The sequence below is a fragment of the Balaenoptera physalus genome (genome assembly GCF_965194825.1).
Source record: "Balaenoptera physalus genome assembly, chromosome: 8".
NCBI classification, from domain to species: domain Eukaryota; kingdom Metazoa; phylum Chordata; class Mammalia; order Artiodactyla; family Balaenopteridae; genus Balaenoptera; species Balaenoptera physalus.
The window spans coordinates 102,042,279-102,057,790 of NC_138887.1; the positions used below are offsets into that span (position 1 = coordinate 102,042,279).

Sequence of the window (15,512 nt, forward strand, 5' to 3'; positions counted from 1 at the left end):
CATGCAGACAGGAGATGAGGACAGAAACGTCAAGCAGATAAACATAAGGAGCTATTGCTGAATCATACCAGTAGGTTCTCTGTCACCTTTTTTGGAGGGACACTCAAAATGTATTCAGTGAACATATTTTATGAAATAATAAAGTAAGTCCTAAAAATACAGAATTTGCTTTAATGGACCAGAATGTTTTGTTTAATTACTCTTAAAAGGAGGAACAGTTTATAAAACAAATCTCGTGATTCAAATAGGAAAAACTACTTATATAGTACCAACAAAAACACCTGAAAATGCTGAAAGCATAAGCTCTTTCATTTTCAGTTCTAACCACTACACACTTTGTTCCTTTATTTTTTTAAGCCTCCAACAGAAAAATTAATTAACTAAGAAGTTAACTAACATCAGAAAATAAAAATAAGAGGTGACAGCACAATTACTGCTCTGAAACACACGGTGACAACTAACTTCAAATGCTGTAACACTTAGCATTAAAAAAAAAACAAAAAACTTTCAATCTGAGTCACATTTCATATTCTTGCTTTCATGAGAAAACATGGAAAAAAATTTTAAAACCCTAATTTAAAAAGTATCATCCATCTTAGCTCTATAAGATTAGAAGCAGTGACCATTAAAAGAAATATTAAAGAAAACATGCTAACAGTATATCTTATTGGTGTAAAACTACTTATACATAGAAAAACTAACAGTGTTCCCCTTACCTGCTTTCTGTTCAAAGACAGCAGCCATAGCAAGAGGAATAGATTTCATATCAAAGGGCTTTTCTGAAGGCTCCAGTGTGTACTGGTGTAAGGCTTTCTCCATCCCTGGTACAGAGACTGTCAGACCTATGAAACAGAGAACTCTCAGCACTATAACTTCTTGCCCATCCTAGGACCCAGACAGGCCCAGATTTGTAATATTTATTTAAGCTTTCTAAAGAAAACTATAACCACAGATTTTATAACCTAAATAATAAAAAATAAAGGCTCTTATAATTTCATCCAAGGAAGCATAGGAGCAGAGCATAGGAATTTTCAACAAAATAGAAGTATCTTCCAGAAAACAAAGCAACGGAGACACGTGGAAACGATGATGCATAAGGGAAAAAAGGTAAACCCATCCAAGAGGGCGCTCAAGGAGGACCAGGAAAAAGCAATATTCTTTGGGCTTTTACATACTTTAGGTCTCCCTAGAAATGGAAGTGCATTCAAAGACAGAAACCAAGCATTTTGCCTAGTGAAGCCAGCTCATATGCAAATCATCATGGATATGCTTCTCAGACACCATTTGTGGAACAAAAGTGTACTTGTCTCCATTCTTGGCTCTCACTGACCATTGAAGATATATGTAGCATTCAGCGCCATCTGCCTCTGCTGCAGCACATTCAGATAGAAGGTAGCTCTATCCCGTACCTCATCGTCAGTATCCATCATACACCTGTCCAGGGATACAGAAGATGCATGTCACAGCACGGTAACGACTTCCAGCAGCTTTACCACTATACCTAAAGGACACAATCCAGGCCATCTGATACTGCCTTTATAAAAGAGCTCAACAACAGCCAACAGTGGATCCTAAAATCTCCACAAATATTGGGTACTGTTCTGAATTGGTAAAGAAATGGTGTCATTATGAATCAGAAGCACTACATAAGTAGGCATTAAAATAATTAGGAAGGACACAATAACATAAGAGAGCAGTTTGGAGTCTATTCTTGGATCTGCAACCACATGACCCTGGTAAAGATTTAGACTTCTAATATAATTTAAAAATGGTAATATTATACTTTCCAAGGATACTAAAAAGCATTCCGAATCCAGGCATTGATATCACTCAAATGGCAATCTATTTGATTTAAACCAGCCAGCCTTTGGCTTGTAATTTTTCTGCTTCAATTACAAGATGTAATCACAGAGTGTTTGCTAAAGCAAGTCTTTTCCTCATCAAACAGGGAATCAAGGAGACCATGAAAAGCTGGTATTTTCAACTCTACATAGTGAATCTCTTTGAAGTTGGCCCCTGTTATACAAATTGAGGCACATGTATTTAAGTCACTTTCTCAAAATCATGCAAGAGAAATTAGAAGTCAAATTTTACATGTACTTAGCACATGCAAAATTACCAGAAGAATAAGAAAAATGCCATTTGCCCTGACTCCATCAGCTCTACTCTTAGGTCCTGCAATGCATTTTGATATGGTACAATGAGGAATTCTCTATTCAGCCACATGGCATTCTTATTAAAAAAAAAAGAAAAGAAAAAGACATTCTTTTAATTACCTTTGTAAGAGTACTAGGATACTTGGGAGAAGATTCTCATTCTGAGCCCCAAATTTAGCCAAAGCACTCACAGCAGCTGTAATGGAGCATAAAATGAAACAACATGAATACTGGCTTCTCAGAGTCAAGCAGTAATCATTAAAAAAAAAAAAAAAAAATTAGAGGAGTTTTCCCGTGTTCAGTTGGAATAAACTCTTATTGTTTTATTGTGAGTTTCTTGATCTTATTTCCTTGATCCATTTAAGCATAAATAGAAATCAGCAGGCCCAAGAGAGCTCTGAGTAAGAAAACCCGCCATGCATTGAGGAAAAAGGATCATATGTATTCCTTATATGAGCTATCCTCCAGTCCAGCTCCTTATATACCACACTGATTAATTAAGCTCTAATCTCAACCAACCAGCCCCACACATTAAAAAACAAAAACAAAAACCCAAAACTCTATTATTAAAATTCACTGTATCAACAAAGGTTTACTGCTTACTTAACCTTTGTCAGGAGTTGTGCTAGGTGCTGGAGGCAGAAAGACAAAAGACATCAAGGAGTTGTACTCCAGTGGGAAAGACAGGTAAGTAAAGAGGTAGTTACAACATAGCACAGAAAGTCCATGGTAGGACTATATCCAGGGTACTACGTGAGTAGAGAAAGGAACGTAAGTCAGAATTGGAGGAGGAGGAGACAGACAAGGAGTTGACACTTATTACTTGAGCTGAAGTTTGAAGAACAAATAGAGTTAGCCAGAGGGAAAAGGCCGGAAAAGAGCATTCAAGGGAGAGAGAATAAAAAGTACCAAGGCCCTCAGGCCAAACAAGAAAGTGTGGCAAGATCCTGGGACTGGACACAGCTGAGCAAGGCTGAAGCACTAGACCTGCACTGGAGAGCAGGAGGAGAAAAGTGAGAGACTAGAGACAAAACAAAAATCGGTTATGGTTTAACCTCAAGGCTATTATTAACGGGTGTTAAACACAGGATGAATCTGTGTATTTGTAGCAGAGTGTGCTACTCTAAATTTGTGAGCAGATTTTGTGTCCAGCGACCATTTTGGTAGCAGAGTGTGGAGAATATACTGGATATGGGCGAGACTACAAGCAGTCAGACTAGCTGGGCATCTGAAATGGATGGGAGCCTAATGCAGCCCTCAGGAAATCTATGAAAAAAGACAATGAAGAAATGCATTTTGAGGAGACAGAATGGAAAGAACTTTGCCAAAGGATAGATGGGGATTATAAAACAATGAAGTAAGGTTCTAGCCTTGCAACTGAGTGGATGATATAGGTGAGGATTTCTGTTTGGGATAGTTTGAATTTCAAGCTGAATTTAAAGTGCCTTAGATAGCCAGACATACAAGTTCACGAAAGAGACATGACTGCAATGCCACAGCATATCAGCAAAGCTCTGGAAATGATCACCAGAATGAATGTGTATGTTGAGAAGACAAACCCCTAAGGAAAACTAACGTTTTAAGGAACGGAAGAGAAGCTCTATAAATAAGACTGAGGAGTGATGGAAAGATGCAGGCTATTGTGGAAACCAAGGGAAGAGAGTTTCATGAAGTGTTTAGGCAACAGTACATCAAATTGACTGAGGTGAACAAGGGTAAGAACATTAAAGTGTCTAACTTGATTTTCCAACTAGCTTATAAGTAATTTCCAAAAGAAATAGCTTCAGAAGATTTTTAAGGGAGAGAGCAAGATTATAGTGAGTTGAAGAGAAAATGGAGAATAAGTTCATAGGGGCAGCTAGTAATAGCTCCTACAAGGTTACATAACAGGGGAAATATGGTCAGTAGCTAGTGAGAGACAATGGATCAAAGGAAGGCTTATAGTTTTAACAGGGGAGATTTGGACCAGTTCATACACTAAGGGGAGGAGGAAGTAAAAAAACCCTAAGACCTGTTTAAAAAACCACTTAAAAACTACAGAGGCAGAAAGACACACAAATTTCACAGACATTCATACTTATGGCCATAACTCTGAAAAAATGGATGACGCCATCACAGTCTTCTGACATACCGAATCAAGGGTTATTTGTCTCTGATACAGGCAGAAGTCAGGATGGAAATCGGAATACAAAGAAAGAGCTGTACATCTGGGGCTTAAGTGTGCTCCAAGATCCCACCATCAAACAGACGTTGCAACTTCATTTTCCAATTTCATTACCACCCCGCCTTGAGTTAATAAGCATTTCACAAGATCAGCAGTTACACCATTATTAGTGTTCCAATGACTCACCAGCTCTGACAGCCTCGTTCTCCAGTACCACCCTATTAAAAATAAAGCGGATATACTTGGAGGGGACAGGCGTTCTGGGGCCCTCTTTGCCCAACAAATGTAGAATCTTAGTAGCCAGAACAGTGTGTTCACAGTCCTCGATGAATTCACAAAGGTGGGCTAGACCTGCCTCTTTACTCTCAGGGTTCTCTTCCACAATGCTGATTATGCAGTCCACAATGGCTCGCTTATATTCAAAGCCTCCCTGGCAAAAGAGAAAACTGCCATTCATTCTGAGGACACTTTTTGGAGAAATGCTTATACTCCAAGGCTCATGCTATAACATTCAGATTTCATTTCCCTTCCCTTATGAAAGAAACAAAAGCGTTTTTTCCTCCAAGTGGGAAAGCCAAAGCAATAGCATGTCTAGTAATAAGACAGAAACCAGAATTAAGCACAGTATTTGAGACGCATACTGAGATGATAAAGAAAGCTGCTTTAAATACTATGGCATAAGAATTTAAGAGGGCAACTTCGCACGATTAAAAAGTAGTGCACCTACGTCATCTCGGAGCATGTTGGAGAGGAAAGTCATCATGACGCTGTGCTTTCGAGGGTATTTCTGACAGAGAGCACTAATTGCCTGTACAACCACCACCTGTAGAAAAACAAACAAAAAGGACATGCACCTTTATAATGACTGTACAACTATCACCTAGAGGAAAGCACAGAAAGGACGTTCATCTTTATAACTTTAGCTACTTATTTACTGCAAGATAAGAAGGCACTATAGTTAACTAAAATAACAATTATGGTTCTTCATGAAAGATAAGCAAAAGAGACCTCAGAGGAAAATAAAAAGCAATGTAAAAATGAAGCATATTCAAGAGACCCCAGGGCTTCCCTGGTGGCGCAGTGATAGAGAGCCCGCCTGCCATTGCAGGGGACGTGGGTTCGAGCCCTGGTCCGGGAAGATCCCACATGCCGTGGAGCAGCTGGGCCCATGCGCCACAGCTGCTAAGCCTGCGCTCTGGAGCCTGCGAGCCACAACTACTGAGCCCACGTGCCACAACTACGGAAGCCTGTGTGCCTAAAGCCCGTGCTCCACAACAAGAGAGGCCACCGCAATGAGAGGCCCGCACACCACAATGAAGAGTAGCCCCTGCTTGCTGCAACTAGAGAAAGCCCGCGAGCAGCAATGAAGACCCAGTGCAGCCAAAAATAAATAAATAAAATAAATAAATTAAAAAAAAAAGAGAGACCCCACCCCTTTGCTCCAAGCAAATAAGCTTTGAGCATATTTTAAAATTTTCACATACAAATTTTAAAGTGAACAGTAAAGATAAAAAGCTTAAAGACTGATTTCCATAGAAGAAATAGAGAAAGTTACCAAGGAACTATTTCACAAAATGGTTTCTAGGAAATTTTTACCACAACTTTAAAGACCAGTGTCAAGAAGTGAAAAGAGTGTGAAATTTTACCCTACTTGCAAGCTAACAAGTTAGACTGCTACAATTTCATGGATGCTAGAAGAATACACAAGAATCCTGGATCAGAGATAAAACACAGTTATTTAATCACAGCAAAAGCAGTAGCCAGGATATCAGCATTTGGGGGTCAGTTTCCTAAGCCCCAATTACCATAGGACAATGCAAAAAGGGCTGGATAATACTTGAGCCCGCAGTAGGCTGCATTACAGGAGATTTTGAGATATGGGACTTGAATACTTTACAGTGGGCAGTAAGCATGCCAGTCCTCTATTCAGAAGGGAAACATTACCTTTATTATACTGGGCAATGAGCATGTTTGCTTTTTGCTCTAGAGGAAGGACTAGCTGTATCTTCTAGGGCTGTATGGAAACTGGCCATTTACTACTTTTAGGGAGATGCTTATATCTTTTGAGACTGGAAGAAATCTTGCACTACACAAAGGGAACAAAACTGGTATAGTAGGAAACAAAGGGCAGTTAGTGCCTAATTTGCAGGGTGTGCAGAAATGCAAGAAATTTATGGAAAACTGGAGAACTGTCTGCCAACAACCAGATAGTCCCAAATCTATATACATTGTTTCAGAGCATAGAAAATGAAGGAAAACATCCACAATCATTTATGAAGCATTGATATATAAACCTAATAAAGACGGTATACACACAAAAAGAAAAGTTACAGATGGAAATCATTTATGAACACTGATGCAAAAATTCTAAGTGATACATTAGCTAACAGACTCCAACACTACAGTAAGAAAAGAATATGCCATGATGAAATGGAATTTATACTAAGAATGCAAGAATGATTCAACATTAGAAAATTAATATAATTCATCAATATTAATGAGTCTGAGGAGAAAAATCATGACTATATCCATAGATGCTGAAAAGCCTTTGATAAAATCCAACAGTCATTCCTAATAAAAATTCTTAAAAAAATAAAAAGGAATGGACAGACACTTCCATTTTATACACACACACACACATACACATCCCTCAATCGTACTGCCAGCATATTACTTAATAGGGAAGCCCAAGAGTCATTTACTTTAAGGTCAGAAACAAAACAAGGATGCTACTATCTCGACTGTTATTTGACATTATTCCAGCACTAGTAGCCAATGCAATTAGACAGGAGAAAACAATTAGAGGAATAAGAATTAGAAAATAAAAGACAAATCTATCTTTATTTACAGATGATATAACAGTATAACATGGAAACCCTAGAGAATTGATGATAAAACTAACTCAATAAAATAATTCAGCAAGGTAGCAGGCTGTAAAGTTAAAATGCAAAAATAATACTATTCATATACACAAATAATAACTAGTTAGAAGACACAATGAGTAAAAAAAAGATTTATAACAGCAACAACAATAAAGTACATAAAAGAATTTTTAAAACATTCAAATCTAATATAAAAAATACTATAAAATATTCATGAAAGGCACAAAATTAGACTTGAACAAATTAAGAAATATCCCTTTTCTTCATTAGGATATCTCAACATCATTAAGATATTTGTTCTCCCCTAAGAAAACTTATAAATTTAATGTGATCCCAATAAAAATGCCAATGAGTTTTGTTTGTTTGTTTGTTTTGTGTTTTTTTGCCACACCATGCAGCATGTGGGATCTTAGTTCCCCAACCAGGGATCAAACCCGCGCCCCCTGCAGTAGAAGCACAGAGTCTTAACTACTGGACTGCCAGGGAAGTCCCGAGATTTTTTTTAAATAAAGCTAGACAAGTTAATACTAAAATTCATAAGGAAATATAAACATGTAAGAACAGCTAGAGAAACAATGAAAATAAAGAGCTATGAGAGGAGACTAACAGATATTAAAACATCCTTACAAAGCTTCTATATTTAAAATAGTGTGTAGTACTGATGCATGAATAGGTAAAGAGAACAAAAGAATAGAATAGAAAGCCCCCCAAAAGACTCAAGAACATATGGAACTTTAGTATATGATGAAGGTAATATCTCAAATACTGGGCAAAGACAGCCCTTTAAATAAAACTTTGGGGGGCAACTGGATAGTCATTGGAAAAGGATAAGATTAGATCCACTTCTCATTCTACATACAATAATAAAATCCAATGGATCAGAGATTTAAATGTAAAACATGAAACTATACATATGCTAGAAGAAAACATGGGTGAATTCTTATTCACCCATTCAGATTCTATAGTCTGAAGGGAAAGACTTTCTAACTATTACTCAAAAGCCCAATGTAATAAAAGAAAAGATCAACAAAAGAAGATGTGGCATATATATACAATGGAATATTACTCAGCCATAAAAAGAAACGAAATTGAGTTATTTGTAGTCAGGTGGATGGACCTAGAGTCTGTCATACAGAGTGAAGTAAGTCAGAAAGAGAAAAACAAATACTATATGCTAACACATATATATGGAATCTAATAAAAAAAAAAAGTGGTCATGAAGAACCTAGGGGCAGGACAGGAATAAAGACGCAGACCTACTAGAGAATGGACTTGAGGACACGGGGAGGGGCAAGGGTAAGCTGGGACAAAGTGAGAGAGTGGCATGGACATATATACACTACCAAATGTAAAACCGATAGCTAGTGGGAAGCAGCCACATAGCACAGGGAGATCAACTTGGTGCTTTGTGACCACCTAGAGGGGTGGGATAGGGAGGGTGGGAAGGAGGGAGAAGCAAGAGGGAAGAGATATGGGGATATATGTATATGTATAGCTGATTCACTTTGTTATAAAGCAGAAACTAACAAACACAACATTGTAAAGCAATTATACTCCAATAAAGATGTTAAAAAAAAAAAAGATCAACAAATTTGACTACATAAAAATTAAAAACTTGTGCATGACAAAAGACATCATAAGGAAAGTCAAAAGACAAATGACAAACTGGGAGAAAATATCATAACACATTTCACAGATAAAGAATTAATATCCCTAATATACAAAAAACTTTAACTGAGGAAACAAAAGACCAAAAATCTTATAGAAAATGGGAAAAAGACATGAGCAGACAATATTAAAAAAGAGATATTAAATGATCTTTAAAAATATGAAAAAATGTTTACGTTCCCTCAACATAAGAGAAATTCAAATTAAAACTACACTGAGATACCCTTTCTCACCCAACTGATTGGAAAAACTTCAAAATACAATATATGTACTCTATTGCTAAGGCTATGGGGAAACTGGCACTCTTTCACACTGCTAGTAGAATTTAACATTCTCTACAAAACTACATATTTATTTACCTTTCAATCTAGTACATGAACTTCTAGGAATTTACCCTGAGGACACACCTCCAAAATTTCAAGAAAACACATGCAGAAAGTTATCCACTGCAGCATTATTTGTAATCACAAAATACTGCAGACTATCTAAACGTCCAAGCATAGGAGATTCATTCAATAAACTATACTACAAAATGACCTTCATAACCTCCCAAGGTTTCCCAAAGATTCAAAATGTCTACTTGAATATACAGGCTACGTTTGTTTTTTAAAAGTAGATAAATACAAGAAGAGAGTAAATAGAGTCAGCTATACCTCTTGACTGAGAATTAAATACAAATGAAGGAATAATATCTTTTTACTTTAATTCTTCTAACTGAAATTTATTGCTATTTTGATTATCTCTGACACATTCTCACCAGTTCTCTTCAACACTGTATTGGAAGTCCCAGCCATTTTAATAAGACAAGAAAAAGCAAGGAAAGGTATTTGGATTGGAAATGAAGTAAAAATGTCTCCATTCACAGATAACATGATTATTTATATAGACAATCCTAAGGAATGCATATAACAACTAATAGAACCAATACGGGTACTCAGCAAGAATACCGAGTTATGGGAGAGTTAAAAAAGACAAAAGTATTTTTAATATACTAGTAGCAAACAATGAAATAGAAATGTTAATAAAATGGAATTTTAAAAGCATAAAATATTTATATATAAATTTAACAAAAGATGTGCAAGACCTCTAGAATAAATGCTATAAACCATTGCTCAGAGAAAACAAAGAAAACCTAAATAAAGGGAGAGGTATACCATATTCATAAACTGGAAGAATAAATAATATTAAGCTATCAATTCTCCACAAATTGATTATAGATTCAACACAACCCCAATCACAATCCTAGAAGGCTTTGTTTTACAGAAATTATAAGCTGGTTCTAAATTTTATATGGAAATAGGAACTAGAATATTAAACAAAAGAAGGACAAAGTTGGAAGACCACACATTTGAGAGGTACCAGAAAGCTACATTAATCGATACAGTGAGGTACTGGCATAGGATTGACAAATAGTTCGATAGAATGTGATATGGATCCCAGAAATACACCTACAATTATATGGTTATCTGCTTTTTAGACAAAGATGCCAAGGCACTCCAATGGGGAAAGAGAAGTGTTTTAAACAAATTATGCTAGAATGACTGGAAATCAGTATGGAAAAAAACTGAACTTATCACACACAAATATTAATTCAAGTTGGATCACAGACCAAAATGTAAAAGCTAAAACTGTAAAACATTTACAATAAAACATAGGAAAATATCTTTAAGACTTGGAAATAGACAAAAGTGTTTTAGGACACTGAAAGCAATAACTGTGAAGGAAAAAAATTAATAAATTAGACTTCATAAAAATTTAAAACTTCTGCTCATCAAAAGACACTGTTGAGAAACGAAATAGGGAACTGAAACAAGATGGCGGAGTAGAAGGACGTGCTCTCACTGCCTCTTGTGAGAACACGAGAATCACAACTAGCTGCTGGACAATCATCGACAGGAAAACACTGGAACTCACCAAAAAATATAACCCACATCCAAAGACAAAGGAGAAGCCACACTGAGATGGTAGGAGGGGTGCAATCACCATACAATCAAATCCCATAACTGCTGGGTGGGTGACTCACAGACTGGAGAACACTTAAACCACAGAAGTCCACCAACTGGAGTGAAGGTTCTGAGCCCCACGTCACGCTTCCCAACCTGGGGGTCCGGCAATGGGAGGAGAAATTCCTAGAGAATCAGACTTTGAAAGCTAGTGGGATTTGACTGCAGGACTTCGACAGGACTGGGGGAAACAGAGACTCCACTCTTGGAGGGCACACACAAAGAAGTGTGCATATCGGGACCCAGGGGAAGGAGCAGTGACCCCAGGGGAGACTGAACCAGACCTACCTGCTAGTGTTGGAGGGTCTCCTGCAGAGAAGGGGGGTGGCTGTGGCTCACCATGGGGACAAGGACCCTGGCAGCAGAAGTTCTGGGAAGTACTCCTTGGCGTGAGCCCTCCCAGAGTCTGCTATTAGCCCCACCAAAGAGCCCAGGTAGGCTCCAGTGTTGGGTTGCCTCAGGCCAAACAGAAATCAGGGAGGGAACCCAGCCCCACCCATCAGCAGTCAAGTGGATTAAAGTTTTACTGAGATATGCCCACCAGAGAAACAGCCAGCTCTACCCACCACCAGTCCCTCCCATCAGGAAACTAGGACAAGCCTCTTAGATAGCCTCATACACCAGAAGCAAGAAAAACTACAATCCTGCAGCCTGTGGAACAAAAACCACATTCACAGAAAGATAGACAAGATGAAAAGGCAGGGGCTATGTACCAGATGAAGGAACAAGATAAAACCCCAGAAAAACAACTAAATGAAGTGGAGATAGGCAACCTTCCAGAAAAAGAACTCAGAGTAATGATAGTGAAGATGATCCAGGACCTCGGAAAAACAATGGAGGCAAAGATTGAGAACATGCAAGAAATGTTTAACAAAGACCTAGAAGAATTAAAGAACAAACAAACAGAGATGAACAATACAATAACTGAAATGAAAACTACACTAGAAGGAGTCAATAGCAGAATAACTGAGGCAGAAGAACGGATAAGTGACCTGGAAGACAGAATGGTGGAATTCACTGCTGCGGAACAGAATAAAGAAAAAAAAATGAAAAGAAATGAAGACAGCCTAAGAGACCTCTGGGACAACATTAAAGGCAACAACATTCGCATTATAGGGATCCCAGAAGGAGAAGAGAGAAAGGACCAGAGAAAATATTTGAAGAGATAATAGTTGAAAACTTCCCTAACATGGGAAAGGAAATAGCCACCCAAGTCCAGGAAGCACAGAGAGTCCCATATAGGATAAACCAAGGAGAAACACACCGAGACACAGAGTAATCAAATTGGCAAAAATTAAAGGCAAAGAAAAATTACTGAAAGCAGCCAGGGAAAAACTACAAATAACATACAAGGGAACTCCCATAAGGTTAACAGCTGATTTCTCAGCAGAAACTCTACAAGACAGAAGGGAGTGGCATGATATACTTAAAGAGATGAAAGGGAAGAACCTACAACCAAGATTACTTTACCCGGCAAGGATCTCATTCAGATTTGATGGAGAAATTAAAGTGTTTACAGATAAGCAAAAGCTGAGAGAATTCAGCACCACCAAACCAGCTCTACAACAAATGCTAAAGGAACTTCTCTAAGTGGGAAACACAAGAGAAGAAAAGGACCTACAAAAACATACCCAAAACAATTAAGAAAATGGTCAAAGGAACATACATATCAATAATTACCTTAAACGTGAATGGATTAAATGCTCCAGCCAAAAGACACAGGCTTGCTGAATGGATACAAAAACAAGACCCATATATATGCTGTCTACAAGAGACCCACTTCAGACCTAGGGGCACATACAGACTGAAAGTGGGGGGATGGAAAAAGATATTCCATGCAAATGGAAATCAAAAGAAAGCTGGAGTAGCAATACTCATATCAGATAAAATAGACTTTAAAATAAGAATGTTACAAGAGACAAGGAAAGACACTACATAATGATCAAGGGATCAATCCAAGAAGAAGATATAACAATTATAAATATATATGCACCCAACATAGGAGCACCTCAATAAATAAGGCAACTGCTAACAGCTATAAAAGAGGAAATCGACAGTAACACAGTAATAGTGGGGGACTTTAACACCTCACTTACACCAATGGACAGATCATCCAAAATGAAAATAAATAAGGAAACAGAAGCTTTAAGTGACACAATAGACCAGATAGATTTAATTGATATTTATAGGACATTCCATCCCAAAACAGCAGATTACGCTTTCTTCTCAAGTGCACACGGAACATTCTCCAGGATAGATCACATCTTGGGTCACAAATCAAGCCTCAGTAAATTTAAGAATATTGAAATCAGGGCTTCCCTGGTGGCGCAGTGGTTAAGAATCTGCCTGCCAATGCAGGGGACACGGGTTCGAGCCCTGGTCTGGGAAGATCCCACATGCCGTGGAGCAACTGGGCCCATGAGCCACAACTACTGAGCCTGAGGGTCTGGAGCCTCTGCTCCGCAGCAAGAGAGGCCGCGATAGTGACAGGCCCGCGCACCGCGATGAAGAGTGGCCCCCACTCGCCGCAACTGGAGAAAGCACTCACACAGAAATGAAGACCCAACACAGCCAAAAATAAACATAATAAATAAATAATAAATAAAAATTTAAAAAAAAAAAGAATATTGTAATCATATCAAGCATCTTTTCTGACCACAACGCTATGAGATAAGAAATGAATTACAGGGGAAAAAACATAAAAAACACAAACACATAGAGGCTAAACAATACATTACTAAATAACCAAGAGATCGCTGAAGAAATCAGAGGAAATCAAAAAATACCTAGAGACATATGACAATGAAAACACGACGATCCAAAACCTATGGGATGCAGCAAAAGCAGTTCTAAGAGGGAAGTTTATAGCTATACAAGCCTACCTCAAGAAACAAGAAAAATCTCAAAAAAGCAATCTAACCTTACACCTAAAGGAACTAGAGAAAGAAGAATAAACAAAACCCAAAGTTAGCTGAAGGAAAGAAATCATAAAGATCAGAGCAGAAATAAATGAAATAGAAACAAAGAAAACAATAGCAAAGATCAATAAAACTAAAAGCTGGTTCTTTGAGAAGATAAACAAAATTGATAAACCATTAGCCAGACTCATCAAGAAAAAGAGGGAGAGGACTCAAATCAATAAAATTAGAAATGAAAAAGGAGAAGTTACAACAGACACCGCAGAAATACAAAGCATCCTAAGAGACTACTACAAACAACTCTATGCCAATAAAATGGACAACCTGGAAGAAATGGACAAATTCTTAGAAAGGTATAACCTTCCAAGACTGAACCAGGAAGAAACAGAAAATATGAACAGAACAATCACAAGTAATGAAATTGAAACTGTGATTAAAAATCTTCCAACAAACAAAAGTCCAGGACCAGATGGCTTCACAGGTGAATTCTATCAAACATTTAGAGAAGAGCTAACACCCATCCTTCTCAAACTCTTCCAAAAAATTGCAGAGGAAGGAACACTCCCAAACTCATTCTGTGAGGCCACCATCACCCTGATACCAAAACCAGACAAAGATACTACAAAAAAAGAAAATTACAGACCAATATCACTGATGAATATAGATGCAAAAATCCTCAACATAATACTAGCAAACAGAATCCAACAACACATTAAAAGGATCATACACCATGATCAAGTGGGATTTATCCCAGGGAGGCAAGGATTCTTCAGTATATGCAAATAAATCAATGTGATACACCATATTAACAAACTGAAGAATAAAAACCATATGACCATCTCAATAGATGCAGTAAAAGCTTTTGACAAAATTCAACACCCATTTATGATAAAAACTCTCCAGAAAGGGCATAGAGGGAACCTACCTCAACATAATAAAGGCCATATACGACAAACCCACAGCAAACATCATTCTCAGTGGTGAAAAACTAAAAGCATTTCCTCTAAGATCAGGAACGAGACAAGGATGTCCACTCTCACCACTATTATCCAACATAGTTTTGGAAGTCCTAGCCATGGCAATCAGAGAAGAAAAAGAAATAAAAGGAATACAAATTGGAAAAGAAGAAGTAAAACTGTCACTGTTTGCAGGTGACATGATACTATACATAGAGAATCCTAAAGATGCCACCAGAAAACTACTAGAGCTAATCAATGAATTTGGTAAAGTTGCAGGATACAAAATTAATGCACAGAAATCTCTTGCGTTCCTATATACTAATGATGAAAAATCTGAAAGAGAAATTAAGGAAACACTCCCATTTACCACTGCAACAAAAAGAATAAAATACCTAGGAATAAACCTACCTAGGGAGACAGAAGACCTGTATGCAGAAAACTATAAGACACTGATGAAAGAAATTAAAGATGATACCAGCAGATGGAGAGATATACCATGTTCTTGGATTGGAAGAATCAATATTGTGAAAATGACTATACTACCCAAAGCAATCTACAGATTCAATGCAATCCCTATCAAATTACCAATGGCATTTTTTACGGAACTAGAACAAAAAAATCTTAAAATTTGTATGGAGACACAAAAGACCCCGAATAGGCAAAGCAGTCTTGAGGGAAAACAACGGAGCTGGAGGAATCAGATTCCCTGACTTCAGACTATACTACAAAGCTACAGTAATCAAGACAATATGGTACTGGCAC

General features: G+C 37.6%; 2 protein-coding genes across 6 annotated transcripts in view; one reads left to right on the plus strand and one right to left on the minus strand.

The window, feature by feature from the left end:
* The window catches only part of MEST (mesoderm specific transcript), a 114,798-nt gene that overhangs the window by 63,023 nt on the left and 36,263 nt on the right, over positions 1-15,512 (plus strand). The window lies entirely within an intron of this gene.
* The window catches only part of COPG2 (COPI coat complex subunit gamma 2), a 144,617-nt gene that overhangs the window by 43,185 nt on the left and 85,920 nt on the right, over positions 1-15,512 (minus strand). For all 4 annotated transcript variants that reach the window (XM_082472922.1, XM_082472924.1, XM_082472923.1 and 1 more), the window contains 5 exons: positions 5,048-5,143; positions 4,507-4,750; positions 2,277-2,352; positions 1,331-1,434; positions 717-842 (listed from right to left, as the gene is read on the minus strand). In XM_082472922.1, coding sequence (XP_082329048.1) covers positions 717-842; positions 1,331-1,434; positions 2,277-2,352; positions 4,507-4,750; positions 5,048-5,143 — 646 coding nt within the window. The remainder of the gene's footprint in view (positions 1-716; positions 843-1,330; positions 1,435-2,276; positions 2,353-4,506; positions 4,751-5,047; positions 5,144-15,512) is intronic.